The sequence below is a fragment of the Aethalodelphis obliquidens genome, unplaced genomic scaffold, assembly GCF_003676395.1.
Source record: "Aethalodelphis obliquidens isolate GAN/ISIS:26980383/991018 unplaced genomic scaffold, ASM367639v1 scaffold43, whole genome shotgun sequence".
Classification (NCBI taxonomy): Eukaryota; Metazoa; Chordata; class Mammalia; order Artiodactyla; family Delphinidae; genus Aethalodelphis; species Aethalodelphis obliquidens.
The window spans coordinates 13,444,715-13,469,001 of record NW_020837987.1 but is presented as its reverse complement, the minus strand read 5'-3'; the positions used below and the strand labels follow the sequence as shown (position 1 = coordinate 13,469,001).

At 59.1% G+C, this 24,287-nt stretch overlaps 1 protein-coding gene across 1 annotated transcript; it reads left to right on the top strand.

Annotated features, from left to right (window-relative positions):
• The first annotated feature begins 1,004 nt into the window (after positions 1-1,004).
• Positions 1,005-22,398, top strand: LMTK3 (lemur tail kinase 3). The gene is given in 17 exon segments (XM_027080062.1): positions 1,005-1,054; positions 2,624-2,736; positions 3,621-3,754; positions 4,017-4,167; positions 4,676-4,752; positions 5,231-5,349; positions 7,402-7,489; positions 7,835-7,983; positions 8,375-8,459; positions 8,544-8,665; positions 8,823-8,972; positions 9,483-9,603; positions 9,605-12,005; positions 14,757-15,172; positions 16,543-16,678; positions 16,843-16,980; positions 20,215-22,398. Coding segments are annotated over 17 exon segments (4,467 nt in total). The 3' UTR covers positions 20,232-22,398.
• Positions 22,399-24,287: the final 1,889 nt, after the last annotated feature.

Here is a 24,287-nt window from a genome sequence, read left to right as displayed (position 1 = left end):
CTCAAGAGTTCTGCCCACGTCATTTCCAAAGACTCAGGCAGCTGTGACCCGCCTCCTGCTACCTTCACCTACCCGCTGCTTCCTCTGGGTGGGGCGCGGGCGGGGGAAGGTGACGATTAACCCGAGTCTCCCTTCTGGATGAACCAGAACTCCATTTCCCACAAGTCTTAGGGCTGGGACTACATTTCCCATGAGCCTCTGCTTTCTCCAGGGTCTGTGCCCTTCAGCCACCCTGGCAGATAATTGCATCTTTCCTTATCCCCCAGCCCCCACTTCCGTACTCTTTACCTGCATATGGTCAGTCCACCCTGCAGCCCTGGTCCCGGCACCCCCTCCCTAGCACCCCTCCTGGCTTGATGAACCTGCCTCAGTTTCTCCAATGAGCCTCACTGAACCTCTCTCCCTCCCCCTCCCCTCGGGTCACCTGTTCTGAGCGCGCCGGCTGCGCGTTTTGGACCCGGTGGGTCCTCGACCCCTACTGGGGGCGGGGGGCGGGGGTGGGCCTTCTGGGGATGGGGTGTCTGGGTCGCCTCCGCTGTGTGTAGTGAGACTGCGCCTGAGATGCGCAGCTCCCGCCCAGCCTCAGCCGGGAGGGACGCATCGCAGGGGCTCACTGACTACAGAGACGTCCGCGCGCAGGGTGGGCGTCCGTGCTTCCGGTGTGTCTGCAGCTCGGGGTGCTGTGCGGGGGCGGGGGTGGGGGAGGGTGACCCCGAGACGGCGGCGGCCTGGCACGTGATGTGTGCGTCCTTGTCTGTTTTGTCTGTGTCCCTGACGGACCGAGTTCCAGTCCCCAATCTGCCACTTCCCGGCTGCCTTGGGGCAGATGTCTGCTCCTCGCTGTGCCTGTTTCCTCATCTGTACGATGGGAATGATAAAAGAACCTGTCTCGGAGGCAGATGTCAGGATTTAAAAGTAATATGTGTAAAGCGCTGAGAACAATGCCTGGCTCGCAGTAAATGCTCATAAAATAAATAAATAAACTATGATCATGTATCTTTTGTATGAGGCAAGTGCCTATGTTGTGTAATGGCTATGTAACCTCATAGGAAATGTGGGTATTTGTGATGCGTGTGTCTGTGTGTATCTTTGTATGTGTTCTGTATGCCTGTGTGTATGTGATATGTGACCACGGTGGGGTACTGTGTCTTTGTAACCTTGTGTGAAATTTGTGTACATCTGTGATGTGTGTGCCCAGGTATGTTGAGGTACGCAATGTGTGTATCTGTGTGTTCAATGTGTGTGCTTGTGTTGTGTGTGTCTGCGTGTTTCTTGTATGTAAAATGTGTGTCACTGTGTATATGTGTATGTAATATGTATGTATCAGTGTAATATATTTATGTGTATTTTTGTAGGTGACTTTTGTAGCTTTGTATAGTCTTTGAATGTGCCGTGCGTCTATATCCATGTGTGAGTTGTGCTTGTACATGTGTATCTGGGTGTGTGACATGTGTCTCTGTGTATTCATGTGAGTGAAATGGGTCTGTGTGAGACGTGTGTGTCTTTGATGTATCTGTATCTATATATGTGTGTGTGTTGTGTGTGTGTAGTGGCATATGTGATGTGCGGGTCTCTCCATGTATCTGCTGTGTGTCTGTGTATATTCGTGCATGGTATACTTGTGTCTGTGTTAGTGTGTGTCACGTGTATGTCTCCGTGCAAGTGATGTCTGCGTATTTGTATGATGTGCATGTGTGTGTGTTTATCTGTGTATGTGATGCGTATGTCTGTGGGTCTTCTTTGTTGCCCATTTGTCTGTGGAATGTCTGTGTTCGTGACTTTGTACCTTGACACGTCACCGTGGTGTCTGTGTGGATCTTTGTCTGTGGCGTGTGTGTCTGTGGATTTGGGGCTTTACTTTGTCTGTGGCATGTGTGGGTCTTTGTGATGCATTTGACGTTCCTGCGTGGCCGGGTGCATCTGTGCAGGGGGCCGGCCTGCCTGTGCGTTCTTAGTGCAGCCTATCATCCCTGCGTCTTTGTGTGTGACGTGTACGTGTCCCCGTCTGCCGATAGCTGTCCACCTTTGTATGTGATGTGCTTGTCTATGAGGGTCTCTGCGACGTGTGTCAGCCGTGTGTGGGCTGTGTGTGCCTGCCTGACATCTGCATCGTGGCGCGGAGCACACGTGTCCCTGCTGGTAGCATGTCACAGCAGTGTCCAGGCCAGGCACTGTGGGCCCTGTGTCCCCCCCACACAAGGGTCTGCTGGTCCCTGTCTGTCCCTCCCCCTCCCCTCCCTCCTGGCAGCCAATGCTACTGGGGAGCCAGTTGCCATGACGACGCTCCATCCTCCCTCCATCCTCCCTCCTCCCACCCTTCCTCTGACAGGCTCTCTGCTCCCCCAATCCCGGCTGCCCTCGGGGGCGGGGCCCTCATTCTCCCCCCCATCCTACCCTCTCCCCCCCAGCAACCCCGGCTCCCCAGCTCCTCTCCTCTGTCCGCCTCTCCATCCCTTCATCTGTCTGTCCCTTCAAAGAGGGGGAGGGGGGTACCTGAGCCAGTAAGCAGCCCCTCCCTCCCCCTGTCCTGAGTCTCCTGCCCCTCTCCTGGGCTGGGGGGAGGCCAGGGTCGCGCGGGTCCCCATGGCTGGGGGCTGAGGGCCCGCCCCCCCCTCCTCCCCAGCCGCCACCACCTCCACCTCCCTTCCATCCTCGACAAGATGCCTGCCCCCGGCGCCCTCATCCTCCTCGCGGCCGTCTCCACCTCCGGCTGCCTGGCGTCCCCGGCCCACCCAGGTAAGTCTGTCCGGCCATCCGGCTGTCCAGCGGCCCCCACCCCCACCCCGGCCTGCCCTGGAGGTCTGTCTGCGGGGCTCTGGCTCCATCACCTGTGTGGCGTCTTCCCGCAGCGAGCCAGGGCCTGGGGAGTCGCGGGGACGGTGCCTGTGTTAGCAGGGCCTGTGGGAGGAAGGCTGGGGGCTGGGTGGGGAGGGGGTCCGTTCGGGCAACATGTGTGTGTGCACACGCATGTGTGCAGGTGTGTGCAGGGAGCCGGGGAAGGACAGGGCCTCTGGGAGAATTGGGGACAGAGGGGAGGAATACTGTTTCTAAGGGGGACACAGCATTGGAGGCTGTCTCTAGCTTTGGGGGAGACCCAAGGCTTGCGGAGCTGCCTTCTCAGGGGTTTGGGTTGGGAACAGAGGACATGTGTGTGCTCCAAGCGTCCCTAAAAGAAACAAGCCTCAACCCCCGTAACTAGGAGGTTCCGGCATGGGGCAAGAATCTTCTCCCAGCCTGCAATTGGGGGCTCATCCTCTTCCCCAAACAGGGGGTAAGAAGGCTGTTGTGGGAGCGTATTTTAAATTCTGAGAGCTCCAGGCTCCACTATTACTCCTCCTTCCCTCAATCCTCACTGAAATTCATCCAAGCCTGGGGGTGAGGTGATGGGGGGGAGTCCCAGGTTGGGGCGAGAGGAGGGACCCCACCCCCAACCCAACCACTTGAGAAGGCCCCAAACTACAACTCCCACAATGCCCTGGGCCATCCGGCTCCTCTGCCAAGGGGCCCTGGTTGCAGAGCATCATGGGAGTTGTAGTGAAGACTAGCTAGATGAGGAGGGGCAAGGAATCCGGGAACCAGGGCCTTGAAGCCGGGACCCCAGCCCAGTCTTGTGCCCACAGATGGATTCGCCCTGGGCCGGGCCCCTCTGGCTCCTCCCTATGCCGTGGTCCTCATTTCCTGCTCTGGCCTGCTGGCCTTCATCTTCCTCCTCCTCACCTGTCTGTGCTGCAAACGGGGCGATGTCGGCTTCAAGGTGAGGTGCATGAGGGGATTCAAGGTCGGGAGGAAGACGCCAGCAAGTCCTTTCCCCCTCAATCCCGGTGGTAGGAGGGGGAGCGGCGTAGCGAGTCTGAGAGCCCTTCAGGCCTGAAGTTATGGCAAGGTCCAGAGCCTTGGGATGGGAATTGGACTGGGATTGGGGGACAGTTATGAGAAAGATGGGGATAGCATTGATGAGAAGGATCATGGCATGTCTCAGCCCTGTGTTCTCCCCCCCTCCCCCCTCCCGGCCCCAGGAGTTTGAGAACCCAGAAGGGGAGGATTGCTCCGGAGAGTACACTCCCCCCGCCGAAGAGACCTCCTCTTCACAGTCGCTGCCTGATGTCTACATTCTCCCTCTGGCTGAGGTCTCCCTGCCGATGCCTGCCCCGCAGCCATCACACTCAGGTACTGCCCCGCACCCTGACTAGGGCCTCATGGCCCCACGGGACAGGGTGGAAGGCCCTGAGAGTTTTCCCTCAGGGAACAGGGAGCAGAGGCCCAAGGCAGCCAAGGGGAAAGGCAGAGGTGGGAGCCCCGGAATCTTGGAAGCAGCCTGAAGGAAGTCAGAGAACATCTTGGTAGAAGCCATTGCTTCATCCACAACCAGATTTGGGGATTCTTGTGGGGCAATCAATGGTAAGGTCAGCCTAGATCTTAATGTCAGAGGTAGCTGATGGCAGGCTGAAGTCATGTCATAGGAGCTTGGGATGCCAAAGGGAAGGACAGATTGGACGTTGGAACCTTGTGGGCAGCCAATGAGGAGGCAGAGATCCCATCGTGGAATGTTGGGGCAGCCAATGAAAACAGATTTGTTGTGTCTGCTTTGACCCCAGTCCCCACTGAATTGAGGGGTGTTGTTGGCACTTGGGAGGGGAGAGAGGCTCAGGTGCCTCTCCCTTTTGCCCCCCACCAGACATGACCACCCCCCTGGGCCTTAGCCGCCAGCACCTCAGCTACCTGCAAGAGATTGGGAGTGGCTGGTTCGGGAAGGTAATTAAGTGGGGCTGGGGGTGGGCGGCGGAGGGTGCATACGATCCAGGGCGATGCTCCTGTTCTGTGTCATCCCCCCTGCTCCCACCACTACTCATCTGCCCCCTGCCTCGTCCCCCTGCCCCCCTCAGCCCACCCATTGCCCTCCCCTCTGTTCACCTCTCACCCACTCCCGTCCACTCCATCCCCCCGCCACCTGTCGGTCAGCGCCTCCCTCCTCACTCCATTGACCACTCCGCCTCGCCATCCGGCTCTCCACGCGTCCGTCTGTCCATCCTTCCACCCGTCCCTGCGTCCATCGGACTCTGGGCCTGTGAGTCTCTAACCCTGCGTGTGGTGGGAGTACGAGGGTGGTGGGATTTGAAGGAAGAGGCTGGAAAGAGGGGGAAGATGGGAGCCATTCGGTGGGGTGGAGGGTGGTCCCTGGGATGGGGCTGGGGAAACCACAGGCGCTGCCTCCTGGGTCCCCCTTGATCAGGTGATCCTGGGAGAGATTTTCTCGGACTACACCCCAGCCCAGGTGGTGGTAAAGGAGCTCCGAGCCAGCGCAGGGCCCCTGGAGCAGCGCAAGTTCATCTCAGAAGCACAGCCGTACAGGTATGGGGACTTCTCGCTGGATATGGGGCTCGGAAGGCCCAAATATCTGAGTTTGTGCCTCAGGGAGGTAACATTTGGAAGTGGGAGGAGTGCAGTGTGGGGTCAGATCTGGATTCGAATCGTCCATCTACCTTTTCCTGGCTGTGCCACTCAGTCCAGAGAGTGGAAGGGTCCCTGAGCCTCAGGTTCTTCCTTGGGACAGAGCCGGGGAAATGAAGGCAGTGTGATGAAGGCGAGGGGACAGCACAGAAGCTGAGCTGGAGACCTGCCCCTCTCCACTCTGAACCTCAGTATTTTCATCTGGAAAGTGAGTCCAGGAAGTCTGAGCAGCCTCATGTAGAGGGCAGCTGAGAGGATGCGAGATGACCCTGTGTTAGGCACTGGGTACCTCATGGTGGTTCCCTTCCTCAGGCCCCTGCTTGTGCGTGAGGAAGGACAGAATCAGAATCACAGACCAGGGTCCTCCCACCCCTGCCCCCATTTGACTGGGAGGTCTGGGAAGGCAGGACCCTGTCCCTCCCTTGCCTGGTCTCCCCTCCACTCTAAAGGCTTCTAGACAAGAATTAAATAAACATTTGTTACATGAATGCCCTGTGGGGTAGTGAGTGCCCTGTCATGGAAAGGGCGCATACACGGGGACCTCTTATCAGAAGGTTGTAAAAGTGAGCTTTGCCCAGAGATTTTCTTAGCCCCTTCCTCTGAAACCTCCCATGGTTTTCTGTGGCCTGCAGGACAAAATCCCACTGGTCCCTACAGCCCACAAGCCCTGTTCCCTTCCTGCCACCAGCCCTCTCACCCCCTGCCACGCGGTCTCCCCACTGACCCTCCCACATGGCAGCTTCTTTCCTGCCACAGGACCGCCGTCCTGCTGTTCCCTCTGTCTAGAATATCCCTCCTGCCTCACCCAGCCCCAGTTTCAGATGGTGGGAACCCTTGCCCTTCCTGGGTCTCAGAACAGAAAGGCCTTCCCTTACACATACACACTCACACACACACACACTCCCTCTCTCCCTCCCCCACCTAAGGAGGACCCTGGAATGCTCCGTCACGTTAACTTGTGTATTTTCTGCATAACACGTATCCTAGTTTGTCATTACTTCATCCTTTTACTTGCTTCCTTGCCTGTCTCTCTCTAGGCCCGTGCTGGCACGCACTAGCCACATATGGCTATTTAAATTCGTCTTAAATAAAATGTAACCAAGTTCAAAATGTCTTTCCTCAGCTACCTCTGTCACATTTCGAGAGCTCAGTTGTCATATATGGCCGGTGGCTCCCGTGTTAGATCAGATCTAGAGGTGAAATGACTTCTGTGAGGTTACACACTTGGGAAAGAAGGAGACAGGATTCAGACCCCCAAGCCTGACTCTTACCCACAATGTGAGGATAAAAGAGGGGTATCCCCCAGTGTTGGAGGGGACAGTGACAATTCTTGAGGAAATGATGTTGAAACTAAGGGATGAGGAGGACTTTGATGAGAGGAGAGTGTTCTCCACAGAGAGAAGCGTACATGCAAAAGGCTTGGAGCCTAAGCAGGCACCTGTGCGTTTGGAGAGCGGTACACAGGCGTGAAGAATGATACTGGGGAAGGCAGAGGGGCAGGAAAGACCGAGGAGTGAGCCAGGCTCTGTCCCAGGGTACCAGGGAGCCATGGAGTGTCATAAGCAGGTGGGCATCAGGTCAGGGACACACTGGAAGGGAGAGACTGGAGGCAGGGAGGCCGGCAGGAGGCTGAGAAGAGAGTCCAGGAGGTGAGGAGGCTTGAGCTGGGGCTGTAGGGAGGGCAGGGGAGGGGGAAGAGTCAGGGGGCAGGAAGAAAGGCTGAGGGGGTGGTGAGCCAGAAGGAGGGGCAAGGAGGTGCCTGGGGGTCTGGCTCAGGGACTGGGAGACAGTGGGGTGGTCCTGAGGTGGGGATGTGGGGAAGGAGTAAGGCAACTGAGACCAAAGAGGTTGAAGGAACAGTTTGGTTTTGCTGGGAGGTTGGGGTGGGACAGAGGGCTGGGGTGGGAAGGAAGGGGCTGTTTCCTGACCCAGGCAACCCCCTTCCCCTCGCAGGAGCCTGCAGCACCCCAACGTCCTTCAGTGCCTGGGCGTCTGCGTGGAGACACTGCCCTTTCTGCTGATTATGGAGTTCTGTCAACTGGTGAGGGTCTGGGGCAGGGGAGGCAGAGCCGGGAGCTGGGCGGGGTGAGGGCTCAGGGCAGTTCCTAGGGATCTGCAGCAATGACATCATCATCATCATAGCAACACCTGTGACAAGCACTGCCATCTCTGTAGATGAGTACTCACTCCCCAGGTGGTGCACCCTGAACTAGCGCATGAGGTGGGTGGGTGCTGTTCCTGTGCGCTTCTAAGCAGCAGGGGAAACTGAGGCCCAGAGGGGGCTGCCCACTGAGGGCAGAGGTCATCCCATCCTCGCCTCGGATTGCCTGGTGTGGGTGCCTGGGAGGGGGCGGTGGTGCTGACCCCTCCCTGCCCTCTCTCCCAGGGGGACCTGAAGCGTTACCTCCGGGCCCAGCGGCCCCCCGAGGGCCTGTCCCCTGAGCTGCCCCCTCGAGACCTGCGGACACTGCAGAGGATGGGCCTGGAGATCGCCCGCGGGCTGGCACATCTCCACTCCCACAACTATGTGCACAGGTGGCAGCCTGGGAGCCACCGGGAGGAATGGGGGGGAGGGGACTACTTAGGGGAAGGAGGCCAGGCTACGGGGGTGGATGGTGAGGCCACAGGGGAGGGGTTTAAGGATGGAAGGAGGCTTGAGTGGGAGACACAAAAAGGGGGGAAAGCCCAGGAGGGTCAGGGGGAAGAGGCGGAGTCAGGAGAGTAGGGGAGGAGTCAGGAAGGGAGGAGGGGGTCACAGAAGAGAGGGAGGAGTCAGGGGAGGGGGAGGAGTCAAGGTAGGAGAGGAGGAGGGAGGAAAAGAAGAGGGAAGGGGAGCAGTGCGGGAAAGTGGGCGGGGTCTAGGAAGGGGGGGGCGGGCTTCCGCAAGCTACCCGCTTCTTACCTCGCCCCCCTCGCTCGCCCCCAGCGACCTGGCCCTGCGCAACTGCCTGCTGACCTCCGACCTCACCGTGCGCATCGGAGACTACGGGCTGGCGCACAGCAACTACAAGGTGAGGGCTGGCCTCCATCAGAGCTGGGAGGGGGCGGGGGGCGTCCCGGCCTGCTTGACCGCGCCCCGTGCCGCCCACACCCAGGAGGACTACTACCTGACCCCCGAACGCCTGTGGATCCCGCTGCGCTGGGCAGCGCCCGAGCTCCTCGGGGAGCTGCACGGGACCTTCATGGTGGTGGACCAGAGCCGCGAGAGCAACATCTGGTGAGGGGCCCGGGCCGGGGGCGGGGGGGGGCCGAGGAGAGCAAGGAAGGCAGAAGGGTCACAGGTTCTACGGATGGGGCAACTGAGGCCTGGAGGGGAGGCCCTCTGGCCCGTCAGGGCAGGGCTATGACCTTCCTCTGACCTTTGCTCCCCGCAGGTCCCTAGGGGTGACCCTATGGGAGCTGTTTGAGTTTGGGGCACAGCCCTACCGCCACCTATCAGACGAGGAGGTCCTCGCCTTCGTCGTCCGTCAGCAGCACGTCAAGCTGGCCAGGCCGAGGCTCAAGCTGCCCTACGGGGACTACTGGTGAGGGCGGGGCCTGACCCCGGACCCCTGACCTTCCACCTCCCACCCCAGGATGATCCCAGAATCCCCCGCGTCATTTCACACTCTCCCCCATCCACAATTGCACCACTTGCTGCCAGCCCTAGAATGGAGTGGGGACGTCCCCACCCCTTCCGCCAGCATCTGCTACTTGGAACGGGGAAACTGAGGCATGGAGTGACAGCTGGTGTTTGAACCTGGTTTCTCCAACTGTAGAAGACCCCTGCTGCTTGCTTGTCTCTGATTCCAAAACTTGTAACCCAAACGCGAAGGCCACCTTAACCCTCATTTCTGCACATGTGCCTTGCTGTCCTCTCTTCTAGGTCTCTGTCTCCCTCTCTCTGGTTTCTGTTCCTCCCTCTCTCTGGGTCTTGGTCCTCTTCTCCCTGGGTCTCTGCCCCCCACTTTCTCCTGGTCTCTGCCCACCCCCAGTGACCCCCCCGCCCCCCAGGACTCTGCCCTACTCACTCTTGCCTCCTCCCCCTCCCCCAGGTACGACATCCTGCAGTCCTGCTGGCGGCCGCCTGCCCAGCGCCCCTCGGCCTCTGATCTGCAACTGCAGCTCACCTACCTGCTCTCCGAGCGGCCCCCAAGGCCCCCGCCGCCGCCGCCGCCCCCCCCGAGATGGTCCCTTCCCCTGGCCCTGGCCCCCGCAGCACAGCGTGCCCCGCCCGGGGACCCTGTCCTCTCCGTTCCCCCTTCTGGATGGCTTCCCTGGGGCTGACCCGGACGACGTGCTCACGGTCACCGAGAGTAGCCGTGGCCTCAACCTTGAGTGCCTGTGGGAGAAGGCGCGGCGGGGGGCCGGTCGGGGCGGGGGGGCACCCACCTGGCAGCCGGCGTCCGCACCCCCGGCCCCCCACGCCAACCCCTCTAACCCCTTCTACGAGGCGCTGTCCACGCCCAGCGTGCTGCCGGTCATCAGCGCCCGCAGCCCCTCCGTGAGCAGCGAATACTACATCCGCCTCGAGGAGCATGGCTCCCCGCCAGAGCCCCTCTTCCCCAATGACTGGGACCCCCTGGACCCAGGAGTGCCTGCCCCCCAGGCCCCCCCGGCCCCCCCCGAGGTCCCCCAGCTGGTGTCCGAGACCTGGGCCTCCCCTCTCTTCCCGGCGGCCCGGCCCTTCCCGGCCCAGTCCTCAGCCTCCGGCAGCTTCCTCCTGAGCGGCTGGGACCCCGAGGGCCGGGGCGCCGGGGAGACCCTGGCAGGAGACCCCGCCGAGGTGCTGGGGGAGCGGGGGGCCACCCCGTGGGCCGAAGAGGAGGAGGAGGAGGAGGAAGGCAGCTCCCCGGGGGAAGACAGCAGCAGCCTTGGGGGGGGCCCCAGCCGCCGGGGCCCCCTACCCTGTCCCCTGTGCAGCCGCGAGGGGGCCTGCTCCTGCCTGCCCCTGGAGCGGGGGGAGGCCGTCGCCGGCTGGGGCGGCCACCCTGCTCTTGGCTGCCCCCATCCCCCCGAGGACGACTCGTCCCTGCGGGCGGAGCGGGGCTCCCTGGCCGACCTGCCCCTGAACCCCCCCGCCTCGGCCCCCCCCGAGTTTCTGGACCCCCTCATGGGGGCGGCGGCGCCCCAGTACCCCGGGCGGGGGCCACCTCCCGCTCCACCCCCGCCGCCGCCACCTCCTCGGGCCCCCGCGGACCCGGCCGTGTCCCCCGACCCCCCCTCGGCCGTGGCCAGTCCCGGCTCAGGCCTGTCGTCTCCGGGCCCCAAACCGGGCGACAGCGGCTACGAGACCGAGACCCCTTTTTCCCCCGAGGGAGCCTTCCCCGGTGGGGGGGCAGCAGAGGAGGAAGGGGTCCCTCGACCACGGGCTCCCCCCGAGCCCCCCGACCCGGGAGCGCCCCGGCCACCCCCAGACCCGGGTCCCCTCCCGCTCCCGGGGGCCCGGGAGAAGCCGACCTTCGTAGTTCAAGTGAGCACCGAGCAGTTGCTGATGTCCCTGCGGGAGGACGTGACAAGGAAGCTCCTGGGGGAGAAGGGGGCAGCCGCCCGCGAGACAGGGCCCAGGAGGGCAGCGAGAGGCCCCGGGAACCGAGAGAAAGCCCCGGGCCCAAGCAGGGGCCCCACAGTCCTGGACAGCGGGAAGCAAGCCCCAAGCCCGCAAGAGGGCCCGAGCCTCCCCGTGAACGGGGTGACAGTGCTGGAGAACGGGGAACAGAGAGCCCTGGGCGTCGAGGAGAAGGTGGCGGAGAATGGGAGCCCGGGGTCCCCAGAGAGAGAAGAGCAAGTGCTGGCGAATGGGGAGCTGCCACCCCCAAGGAGGGAGGAGAAAGTGCTGGAGAATGGGGGCCTGGGGTCCCCGGCGAGAGAAGAGCAAGTGCTGGTGAATGGGGGCCTGACACCCCCAAAGATCGAGGAGGTGTCAGAGAATGGGGGCCTGAGACTCCCCAGGAACCCGGAGAGGCTGCCAGAGACTGGGCCTTGGAGAGCCCCAGGGCCCTGGGAGAAGATGCCCGAGAGTGGGGCTCCAGCCCCCATGAACGGGGAGCCAGCCCCAGAGACCTCGCTGGAGAGAGCCCTGGCACCTGGCGCAGTGGTCTTGGCCCTGAACGGCGGGGAGACAGCCCCTGGCCCCACTGGCCCAGCCCTCAGGAGCGGGGTGCTGGAACCCGGGACCGAGAGGAGAGCCCCCGAGACTGGGGGGGCACCGAGAGCCCCCGGGGCTGGGAGGCTGGACCTCGGGAGTGGGGTCCGAGCCCCAGTGGGCATGGGGATGGCCCCCGGCGGCGGCCTCGGAAGCGGCGTGGACGCAAAGGCCGGATGGGTCGACAGCACGAGGCCACAGCCGCCTCCACCGCCACTGGAAGCACAGCCGACGAGGCCGGAGCCAGCGCCCCAGAGAGCCAGGCCGGAGGCAGCCTCCGAGGGAGAGCCCGGGGTCCCAGACAGCAGAGCCGGCGGAGACACAGCACCCAACGAAGACGGGGACCCCCCCAAGCCCGAGAGGAAGGGCCCCGAGATGCCACGACTGTTCTTGGACTTGGGACCCCCTCAGGGGAACAGCGAGCAGATCAAAGGTGAGCAGGCTGCTGGGAGCACGGGAGCGCGGTTGGGGGCCGAGGCCCAGCTCCTTCCAAGATGTAGGGTGCAGTTGAGAAGCTCAGGCTCCCAGGTACCAGACAGGTCAGCCTGATGGTAACAAGTGCAGACCCTAGAGCCACACTCCCTGGGCTCAAATCCTGGCTTTGCCCCTTCCTAGCTGTGATCTTGGACAGATGACCTTCTCTGTGCCTCAGTTTCCCCATCTGCCAAAAACGGATGACAAGGATAGCGCCTACCTAATAGGACTGTGAGGGTTAAATGAGTTAGGACTTCCAAAGCCTTTGGCCCAACGCCTGGCACTTCTAAGCACCTGCTGTTACATCACAATTCACGTCAACTAGGGGATGCAAACTCAGATGCCCACAGGGGTCAGACAGTATAAGGGAATGAATGACGGGTGGGAATGAATGAATGAATGAGAGCTGGGAGACGTGGGGTAGGAGTTGGGGAGGAAATGCAGCTACTTCTCAGCTCCATTCAGGAATGCCCACCTGGTGTTGCCAAATCTGCTGCTTTCCCCCTTTAAGCCAGAGTTCTGGGTGTATTAATGGTTGAAACCACTCAAAAAAAGCCTTTCTGTGGGCTGGGCTGCCAGTGCGTGATCTCTGGTTTAAACTTTCCAACAAGCTGAGGCATCTATTTATTGTGCCAGGCCTCCTGTGCACCAGGCCCTGAGCTGTCCAGGGCTGAGACCCAGGGAGCCTCAGACCCTGCCCTGCCCACCCCAGTACTGGTGGCTTGAAAGCCTAGTAGAAAGGCCTTTTCTGGAAACTGAGTTTTGATAGGAACACAGGAAATAGTTTGTCATAGAGAGGGGACAATTTAAGAGAAGATAAATGGAGAGTAAAATACACAGCCCCTGCTTAGATGTGGACATAGGGACTGTGGTTCCACTGGAATCATCCAGAGGCCTGATTTCCTTAAATACTGGTATGAAAGTTATAAATGACTGGGCCTGTTTTATATTGGCAACCTCACAGCCACACTTGAGGGAACGGTTATTATCTCTGTTTGCCAGAGGAGCCTGACGCTCAAGAGGGAAAGGTCAGGAAGGGGACTGAGCACAGAACCTTCCTTCCTCAAACCCATGGCATTAGAACACTACCACTTCCTCAAGGTTGTTGTGGGGAGTTTGCAACCAGCTGTGTCAGGAAAGACCCTGGGCAGCATGAAAATGACAGGGGATGAGCAACTAAGATGCCTCAGAGGATCTGAAGCGGGGGTGGGGTGGGTCGGTGTTGTTGGGTGCGAAGAGACTGGGAATAGCATGCTTTTCTTTTTTTTTTTTTTTAAATCCAGTGAACTCCTACTCATCCTTCATGACCCCACTCAAATTCCCCCTTCCCTGGGAAGCCTTCCTGATTTCGAAAGACTGTCACCCTGTCCTTCCTCTGGGTATCCACAGCCCTTGATAGCTTCCTCTATAAAGCCCCACTCCACCCCATCACCTTGAGATGGGTGGTCAGGGAAGGCCTCAATGAGGAGGTGACTTCTGAGCAGACATGAAGGAAGTGAGCCAGGTTGACATGTGGAAGAAGGATGTTTCAGGTAGAGGACACTGAGATGGGCATTAACTTGGCATGTTCATGGAATAGCAAAAGGCTGGTGAAGCTGGAGTTGAGTGAATGAGGGGTGGAGAGTGACTCGGTCCACATACATCTTTCTCCTTGCCCTGCCCTGACCCTCTTCTCATCCCCACCATCGCCCCCCACAGGGCCTGGCACACAGCTCACTTATGCAGTAATGGAGGAATGAGTGGCCCCTCCATTTACCAGTGAGGAAACAGAGGCTCAGAGAGGTGGATCTGCTTGCCCAGGGACACACAGCAAGAGAGCAGGGTAGGCTTGGGATTTGAAGTGAGGTTTCCTCCTCCAGGGACCTGAAGTCCTTCCCCCCCAGCAGGCTGAGATCAAGGAGTCTTAGGGCAGGGAAAAGACCTGGAGATGGCTAGACACCCCAATTTTCTGGCGATTGAGTGCCAAAAAGGGAAAGAAAGTACCTTGGTCAACATTGTGTAGCAGGGAACATTTATTCACAAATATTGACTGAGTACTTCTATGTGCTTGGGGTTTGGGGACACAGCCAGAATGAGCCCAACTCAGTCTCTGTTCTGTGGCAAGGCAAACATTAATCACACTGCCACAGAATTACAGTTCTATACTGAGATCAACCGCTAGGAAGGTGAGGTGCTTGGTACTATGGGGTGCAGAGCGGGTTGCCTGGCCTGACCTCTTGGTAGATCTCCAAAGGCTTTGAAAGTCCAGACAGAGCTGGACGATGAATAGGACTTGAGTTAGATAAGGAAGTTCCAGGCAGAGGGAACAGCCTATGCAAAGTCTCAGAGGTGGGAGGAATGGGGATGTGGCCCATATGGTTGGATGGAGGTCAAGCCAGAATGAGGTGGGGACAGAACCAGGAGAGGTCAGCACAGCCAGGGCACTCGGGCCTGGTGGCCCCGGGAGAAACTGGGGCTTTGTGCTGTGGGAACTGGGGAGCCACGGGGAGGGTTAAGCACTGGAGTAGGGGGAAGACCGCTACCCTTCTGCTTGGAGACCCCCAGTGCAGCCTTTTGGTTCACAAGGGTGGAAACAGTGCAGCCTTTTGGTTCACAAGGGTGGAAACAGGCCCAGACTGTGGCTGAGATTACCTAAGGACATAGAGTTAGGCGGGAGGGCATGCCTCAGTTTCCCCAGGAACAGGAGCTCACCGGGTGTCTCCCCTCGCAGCCAAGCTCTCGCGGCTCTCGCTGGCGCTGCCGCCGCTCACGCTCACGCCGTTCCCGGGGCCGGGCCCGCGGCGACCCCCGTGGGAGGGCGTGGACGCCGGGGCAGCTGGCGGGGAGGCCGGCGGGGCGGGGGCGTCGGGGCCGTCGGAGGAGGACGGGGAGGACGAGGACGAGGACGAGGAGGAGGACGAGGAGGCAGCAGCGGCGGGCGCGCTGGCGGGGCCGCGGGGCCCCGGGAGAGCGCGGGCAGCCCCGGTGCCCGTCGTGGTGAGCAGCGCCGACACGGACGCGGCCCGCCCGTTGCGGGGGCTGCTCAAGTCTCCACGCGGGGCCGACGAACCCGAGGACAGCGAGCTGGAGAGGAAGCGCAAGATGGTCTCCTTCCACGGGGACGTGACCGTCTACCTCTTCGACCAGGTGGGCTGCCCCCGCGCAGGACCCCGGGGCTGGGTCTAGGGAGGGGCGGGGCCTGGATGAAGACCACGCCCAGATTGGGGGCTGGGTGTGCAGGGTGAGGGCGGGCCAGGGAATGGGGCGGGACTTGAAGGACCAGATGAGGCCTTGAGTGTAAGGGCGGGGCCAGGGAATGGGGCTGGGCCTGGAGGAAGGCCGCGCCTCAAGTAGGGGCGGGGCCTGCAGGGTGAGGGCGGAGCCTGGGGAGAGACTGGCTAGGGAAATAGGGCAGGATGAGTCCTTGAGTGTGAGGGCGGGGCCTGGGGATGGGGCGGGGCCAGGGGAAGGGCCGAGTCCAGAGCAGAGGTGGGGCCTGGGGTGGGGGAAGGTGCTGGAGCGCTAGGGAGAGGCCTGGAGATGAGAACGGATACGGAAGGAAAGCGCGGTACCTGGTGGTCAGAGGCTAAGGAGAAAGTGAGAGGATTAGGGCGTGGTCTGTATGGTGGGGGCGGAGACTAGTGAAGTTCGGGATGGGGTTTCTGCACCAGCGCTCTAATGTTGTGGAGGCCGAGGGGCCGGCTCAGGATGGAGGGGATCTTATCCACTAGGGGTGGGCCATGGAGAAGCTGCAGGTAGGGCTTAAAGAGATGCTGCTTGTAGTGTTAAGATACTAAGTGCAGTAGTGGGTTCAGGGATAGGACACAGCTAATAAACTGGGGCGGGGCTAAGAGAGATGGGTTGGGGATTGTGTTAAAAGTAACTAGCCTGAGAGGTTAGTGTTGAAGAGAAAAACAGGGCGGTGTAGTGCTTGTGGACTGGGGCCGTGTCTAGATGAACCTGGGGCGGGGCATACTAAGGTTCTGAGATGAGTGAGAACAGGGTCAAGAGCTGAGGCCTAGGGCACTGAAACAAACTGGAGCGGGGCCTCTTCAGAGGGCGGGGCTTAGGGGCTCGCGGGAGGGTCCGGAGATGCTCAAAATGGGTTAAGGGTTTGGAGGACCATAGGAGCAGGTAGTTGTGGGGCCCGCACTTGGACGCCTGTGGCCGAGATCTAGGACGTGAGTAAGGGTCATGGAGACGGGACGGGACTTACGGAGACAGTCCTGGGTTAGGGGCTTCCGTGGAGGCAGCGCGTTAAGGAGCCGGGAGAGAATTCCTGCAGTGGACTGCTTAGCTGTGGGCGGGACTCCGTGGTCGGGGGAGGAACTTCAGGCCGGGGGAGGTTAAAGCTGGCCTGAGGCTTCGAAGGCAGATTAGGGGATCTTCAGAGAGAGCGATTGTAAATTGGGATGCCTGAAGCCCAGAAATGTTAGCGGGGTTTGTTGCTTGTTGGGATGTAGTGAGTGCGATGTGACGGTTCGCCCCCTCTTGCCTCCCCTAATATGCCTTCATAGGAGACGCCAACCAACGAGCTGAGTGTCCAGGGCCCCCCCGAGGGGGACACGGACCCGTCAACGCCCCCAGCGCCCCCGACGCTTCCCCACTCCGCCACCCCCGGAGATGGGTTTCCCAGCAACGACAGCGGCTTTGGTGAGGGCCGGGGCGGGGCAGAGTTGGGGGCGGGGTCTATGGGAAGGGCAGCGTCGGGCGGGGCCTGCTGAGGGGCGGGGTCGGAGGGCTGAAGAAGTGATTGAGGGTCTGACCGCGTCCTCTCCTCTCCTCTCCCTCCTCACCCCCCCCGCCCCCAATGCTAGGAGGCAGTTTCGAGTGGGCGGAGGATTTCCCCCTCCTCCCCCCTCCAGGCCCCCCCCTGTGCTTCTCCCGCTTCTCCGTCTCGCCTGCGCTGGAGACCCCGGGGCCCCCCGCCCGGGCCCCCGACGCCCGGCCCGCAGGTATCGTGCTTCAGACCCTTGGTCCTGCCCCACGTCTGCCAATCTCTCCCCATCTGTCTCTCCCACTTTCTTGTCCCCATCCCTCTGAATTTCTTTGCCTCTCTCCCAGTTTCTTCCTTCCCCTCTCTCAGTCTGGCTGCTCACCAGTGAAACCCCACCCACCTCTGGAACCCCCTCAGACCAAGAGGTGTCCATCAGATGGGCTTGGGCAAGCACGCCCTTCCCTGAGCCTCAGTTTCCCTTCTGTAAGGATCCCCTCTGAGTCTTGCCCATCTTTTTTTTTTTTTTTTGGCCACATCCCTTGGCATGTGGGATCTTAGTTCACCGACCAGGGATGGAACCCGCGCCCCCTTAACCACTGGACCGCCAGGGAAGCCCCAAATCATTTCTTTCTTTCTTTTCTTTTCTTTCTTTCTTTTCTTTCTTTCTTTCTTTTCTCTTTTCTTTTCTGTCTGTCTTTCTCCCTCTCTCTCTCCCTCCCTCCCTCCCTCCCCCTCTTACTTTCTTTTTCTTTCCGATCTTTGCCCCATCTTTGTGCTAAGATTCCTGTCTGGTACCTGGTGGATCTTGAGCCCATCTCCTTTGGGGGGCATAGGTTGATCAGAGGCAGACAAGAAGCCAGAGGAAACCAGGGGGCTCAAAGCTGGTTAGCATGAACCAGAGCAGAGAGGACATGGCCAGGGAGCACCATAGCAATAACAGCAAGCACTCTCACAGACCCTAGAATGTGCTTGCAACATCTTACCCCATTTAATCCTCCCTATGATTCCATGGGGTGTATTCTAGTCTCATCTCCATTTTACAGAAGAGAAAACTGAGGCACAGAGAGGCATGAGGAGCCGGGGCACAAACCCTGGCTGCCTGGCCTCTGAGTCTGTGTCCACTCCAGTAGTCAGCATTTGTCAGGTACCCTTCTTGCGTTTCACTTACGCCATAATGCTAATCCTCACCACCACCTTAGGAGAACATCCCTGCGTACAGGGCTTGCACTGGGCCAGGCGGGTGGAGGTGTTCCCAGAGGACAGAACTAAGTAGAGGGAAGGTGCAACTGGCTCTTTTCAGGGGGGACTCCATACCTGCTCCCCTACACTGTGCCCGAGTTCAGGTGTTGGCCCTGCCACTTCTTGGCTGGGTGACCTAGGGCAAGTCGCTTTCCCTCTCTGTAGTACCTCAGTTTCTGTAGAACGAGGAGGATAACAGGATCTAACTCCTAAGTTTGTTAAGGGGATTGAATGGCTTAATCGTCCCCTTGCAAGCTGCAGTGGTCTTTAACTGGTAGCTGTTACTGCGTTTAATGAAGTAGATGCTTGCATCGGCTGTACTGGGCTCATGGGATCCATGCTGGGCAAGATCAATGAGCCCCCCCTCCGCCCTACCCACAGCACTGCCCCACAGTCCCACAGTAAGTGAATAAGTGCCAACTCAGGGTTGCTGAGAAAGCAGATGACAAGAGGAAAGGGCTTTGTGTCCTCGGTGATGGAAGGGTCCTTTAACCGGGGACTTGAAGGGTTGGTTGTCGTTAACTAGGTGAAGGAGAAGGGGACAGCGTGCTAGCAGACAGGACAGCTTGCAGAGGGCCTGAGGCAGGAGAGAGCTTGGCTGATTCATGGAACAGAAGGGAAGCGGGTGTGTCTGGAGGTTACTTGCAGAGTTGGGTGGAGGGGGGTGGGTGTGGGAAGTGAGAGAGAGCAGGACAGACCCCACAGGGCTTGAGGGTAAGCTGAGGGGTGGGGACTTTGTCCTGGGGGCACTAGGGAGCCACGGGAGGAGTGTGAGCTGGGGAGGGGCAGCATCAGCCCCGGGTGTAGGAAGACTTCTCCTGGGCCTTTTGGGGGCCAGTGGAGGCAGGGAGGCTGCGGAGGAGGCCAGGCAAGGCTCCAGGGGGGAGAGGAGAGGACATACAGAGTCAAGGGCAGGAGGGATGGGCTGAGGGTTGACCCTTCACTTGGCAACATCCTCAGATTTCACCCCCAAATGTCACTTCCTCCCAGAGGTCTTCTCAGAGGCCCCCCAGAGGACAGGGTGAGGTGGGTTCCAGGGCGTGGGGACACCAGCCAAGTGTTGAGTCAGGGCTGAGGCCCATAGGGCCAGCAATCCAGGATGACTTCACCTTTGTTCACCTGGAGAGGAGAGGGAGGGCCCGATCACACAAAATCGCAAATCCCTTTACTCAGTCCTTAGCTATTCCGCAGCTGGGCTGGGAAGCTGCTGAGCTGGTTTCAAGACCACGGCTGGGGGGTGGCTCTGCCCACTTCACACACGTTCCCTGGGTGCTGAGTGATGCCAGGAATCTCAGAGTTTCCCTACTCCTTTGAAAAGGACACGAGGGTCATGCTCCCCATTTAAAGGGAGGGAAACTGAGGCTCAGGGACTGGAAGTGAGGGCAATGACTTGACCCAGGCCACTCAGGTGAGAAGTGGGAGGTGGAGTGGGAGGGTGCCCGGTGGGTAGCCCTGGTTGAGAGTCTCCACCCCACAGACCTTGGTTTTCTGGATGTGTTGTATGGGTGGGAGGCTCTCCTTCTGCCGGGAGAGAAGGGATCATGGTGGGAAAGTCTGGTGGGACGGCACTTTCTGCAGGGCCTCTACTGGGTGCTGGGGATGCAGCAGTGACCAAATGCAGTCCCATCCTCTCTGATCTTCCAGTCTAGAGGGGCAAGCAGACAATGACTGAGATTATCCCAGAGGAGAAATGTGAAAGAAAATAACTATAGTGGAAGGGAATTCCCTGGCAGTCCAGTGGTTAGGACTCAGTGCTTTCACGGCCGAGGTGAAATCCCTGGTCGGGGAACTAAGATCCCACAAGCCATGCGGCGCCACCAAAAAAAACAAACAACCCCTCCCCCCACTATAGTGCAGTGAGATAGAATGACCTTGGGGGGTGAGGGGGACGACTGCTTGACTGAGAATGGCCCGGAGAAGACCCCTGAAGAGGGGGCATGGCGACGGAGGCCTGAGTTCTATGGGAAGGGCTAAGGGCATGCTAGGCAGTTGGAACAGCCAGTGCAAAGGCCCTGGGGTAGGACTGTGCTTGGAGGAACAGCAAGGAAGCAGAGCACGGTGGCTGGAGCAGAGTGAATCGGGGGCGGGAGTAAATGACAGAAAAAGGACAGAGCAGATCAGGTGGGGCGCTCCCCATGGTGAGGGCTTGGTTTTCACTCCGATCGGCAAGCCAGAAGCCATGAGCCTTTCTGCCCAGTAATTCCATTTCTCTCTCCTCTCCCTCCATCCTCAGGCCCCGTGGAGAACTGACTCCCCGAAGACTTGACCCCCCTGCACCCCCAGAAGAGGGGTTGAGAGTAGAATCCTCTGTGGACGATGGAGCCACTGCCACCACCACAGACGCCGCCTCCGGGGAGGCCCCCGAGACCGGGCCCTCCCCCTCCCCCACCATGTGCCAAACAGGAGGCCCTGGCCCTCCGCCCCCCAGCCCCCCGGACGGCTCCCCTGAGCCCCTTGACCCCCTCGGTGCCAAATGAGGCAGGAAGCCCCTCACCCCTCCCTGGAGAGCCGCCTTTCTCGGAACTGAACTGAACTCTTTAGGGCCTGGAGCCCCTCTGCACAGTGGAGGCCCCTCCTCACCCACTCCCAGCCCCAGACAGGGGCCGAAGGCTTCAGGGACCTGGACCCCCCCATCTCGCGTCTCCCCTTTCCCACCCCAGCCTGGCCCCTGGAGGGGCCTCTGGTTCAAACCTTCGCGTGGCATTTTCACATTATTTAAAAAAGACAAAAAACAACTTTTTGGAGGAACGTGGGGCATGTGTGTGTTTCGGGAGATGAAGAGGGGAGGCTGCAGGGACCGGGTGCTGTCCAGGAGATATGGCCATCCTCACAGCCCCATCTGACAGGAACATCGAGGCTCAGAAAGGCAGAAATGCCTGTGTGGCAGCGAGACCCCCGGCTTCTCCGCTTCTCTGGATCTCAGTCTGGTGTCGGCATCACCAACTTCTGCTGCAGCCTCAACTTAAACAGTTCAGGAGGTGACGAGGAGCCGGCGAGGGTTCGGGAAGGTGGCAGGTTATGGTCAGAGCTGGGTTTCTGCAAGGTGGCCAGAAGCTGTCCCAGGGCCAGTGCTGGTGAGGAAAATGCTCAGAAATGACCTGCCAGCACCCACACTGGATCATGGCCACATCCCACACACCTCAGAACGGCACTGCCTGTGCCTCGAGGCACAGACCCTCTGCCTCGAGGGTCAGAATCTATCTCCCTGCCCATGGTAACTGTGCCTCAGTTTACCTGTTTCTTCATGTGACCACCCACCTGTCTGACATTCTCTTGCCTTCCCCCTAATTGAACCTCTCCATTCAAATTTCTCTGTTTTTTGTCCCTTTATCTCCCTATTTCACCCGGTCCCAGTTCTGTCTTTGTTTTCCCATCCCATGTCTTCAGCCTCTTTCTTCTCATCTATTTCTTCGTCTGAGTATCACCCCATCTCTACTTCTTTCTCCTTGTCTGCGTGTCCCCGTCACCTTCCTGTCTCTATTATGTCTTTCTGCCACGGGTTTTTGTCTCGATTTCTTTTTCTCAGTTTGTCCTGGTCTCTTGACTGATTCTGTCTCCATCTTTGTCTTTTTTTCTTCTGACTGGGTCTGTCATTGCATCTCTGATCTCCTGGCTTCAACCTGTCTTCCTCCCACCCCCACCCGCCGTCACCTTGGTACCAGATTCATTTGTGTATATGAAGGAAGCAGTTTGGATGAGGGACGAGGGAGGGGTCAGGAGTGGGGACCCAGCTGGGATGCTGTGTGGACTCCTGGCTTAGGAATTAAGATGATGAGAGCATTAGGGTCACATGTAAGTTGTGGGCGATGGAGAAAGAGCGAATGAGAGGATTAGGTTTTGCCTCTGTCCCCTACTGCCACTTCTGATAGATCTGGTGGTTCTTGAACTGATGTTGTAACATGTCTGCCCAGGGTGGGTGCTGCATGGAACCCAGCCAGGTTAGGCAGCGAGAGCCTAGGCTCCTGGGTCTGAGGGAGGAGGGGGCTGGGGGCCTGGACTTCCTGGGTCTGAGGGTGAAGGGGTGTATTAGCTCACTAGGGCTGCTGTAACAAAGTTCCACAAATTGAGTGGCTTAAACCAGACTTTATTGTGTCAGTTCTGGAGACTAGATGTCCAAGATCAAGGTGTCGGCAGAGTTGGTTCCTTCTAAGGGAGCATCTGTTCCAGGCCTGTCTCCTAGCTTCCAGTGGCTGTCTGGCAATCTTTGGTGTTCCTTGGCTTGCAGAAGCATCACCCCGATCTCTGCCTTCGCCATCACATGGCCTTCTCTCCTTGCATGTGTGTCTCTGTCCAAATGTCCCTTCGTATAAGGACACCAGTCAAGTTGGATTAGGGCCCACGCTAATGACCTCATCTTAACTAATTGTATCTGCAATGCTTCTATTTTGGAATAAGATCACATTTTGAGGTTTTGGGAGTTAGGACTTCAATATATGGACTTGTGGGGGACACGGTTCAACCCGTAACAAGGGGGTTGGGAGTATGAGGTCCTGGGAGAGGAGGGAGCTGAAAGCCAGAATTCTCCATCCTTGGGGAGAAGACGGATTGGGGGCAAAACTGAAGGACAATTCTGAGGAGACTGCAGTCTGATTTTAATGTTCCACAGGCATCTCCAGCTTAATTTGGCTAAAACAGAACCACTGATTTCTCCCCCCATAAATCCCCTCTTTAGCCATCTCAGTAAATGACATTGCCATTCACCAGCTGCTCAAGCTAGAATCCCAGAGTTGACCCAGCCCTCAGCAAGTCTTGCTGGCTCCTCTTCCAAGAGGACTCTTGCGGGTCCGGGTCTCTCCAAGTCTATGGCCACACCCTCTTACACCAGAATGACAGCACAGCCTCCTAACTTACCTCCCTGCTACTGCCCCTGCTCACCTCCAAGTTACTCTCCTGCAACAGCCAAAGGCCCCCTCCTGCAACATCAACCCAAATACATCACTCTCCTGTGTCATGACCTTGGATGGCTTCCCATCAGCTAAGAGGACATTCAAAGTCCTAACATGGCTGTCCAGGCCCCAAATGATTGGGCCCAGGCATTTCCTCCATTTCCCATCACCCCAGCCCCACTCCACCAGCACCGTACAGGCACACCAACATGCTGTCAGCTACTCCGACACAATGTGCCTTTCCCTGCCCTGGCACATGCTGTTGCCTTTGCCTGGAATGCTCTTCTGGGGCATCTCCACTGAGCCAGCTACTTACCCACAACAGGCACTCGGTACCTATGGGTTCATTCCATGGAGCAGAGCAACACAGGGGGAGACAGTGGTGGGACCCTCCATCGACCCAGGACCTCATTTCCCATGACTTTCTTGGGTCAATGACTCCATTTCTGTGAAATTTTTGAGGAGTTGGGAATTCCATTTCCTCATTTGGGAACTTCATTCCCCATCAGCCCCTGGGGTGGAAGCGGTCAGGCAGGGCCTTGTTTCCCAACCTGAGGAAGTGGGGGGCAGGGGATCAGCCGAAGGGAAACCCAACATGGGAGTCTTAAGAAACTACATTTCCCAGGAGACCTCCAGAATGGCTCTCCCGACAGTGGGGCGGCCAGCGCCGCATAGCTTGCTGGGAATTGTAGTCTGGCAGTCTCCCGGGAGGACTGGGTGCACCACCTTGGAGTTGTTACAGCGATTAGGAGCTTTCACACCCGCTGATGTCTGTGGCCAAGGGCGGGGCCGGGTCAACGCCCGAGACCCGGGATCTTCCACACCCCACTGGCAGCACTCAACAATTAGGAGTTAGATCCCTTGGGGACACGGAGGATAACTGCAGTTCAGGCACGCCCTGGGACGACAGGCTTCCCTTGCAGCAGGGGCTTGGTCCTGGGCCTGTCTGGAGTTGTGGTTTCTCGTACTAAATCCTCCTCAGCTGCAGATCTGGACGTAGGAGAGAGACGGGGTCTCCCGACACCCTTCTCGGGATCCACGTGCTTTTGTTCCTTGGGGACACCACGCACACCCCAAGCTGGAAGGCAAAGGGGGACAAGCCTGGACCTGGGGCTCAAGGGTACCCCACCCCCCAAGGTTTCACCCTCAAAGAATGCGGTCCTTACACTTCTGTAAGCGGTCAGATTCCCGGGAAAGGAGATGTTATAAAAATGCCGGTTCTCAGCACTACCCCTGCGTGGTGTAAAATGTCTTCCAAAGGATGATCCTCTAGTGGCTGAGAAACCCGGTTCCATTGGCCCAGAGTCCCACCCTCTTGGCCCCAAAGCCCCGCCCCACCTACACTGGTCCCAACCTATTCCCGACACCACAGACCTCTAGCCCAGCCGATCAGATATTATCTGTTGCCCCTCAAAGACCA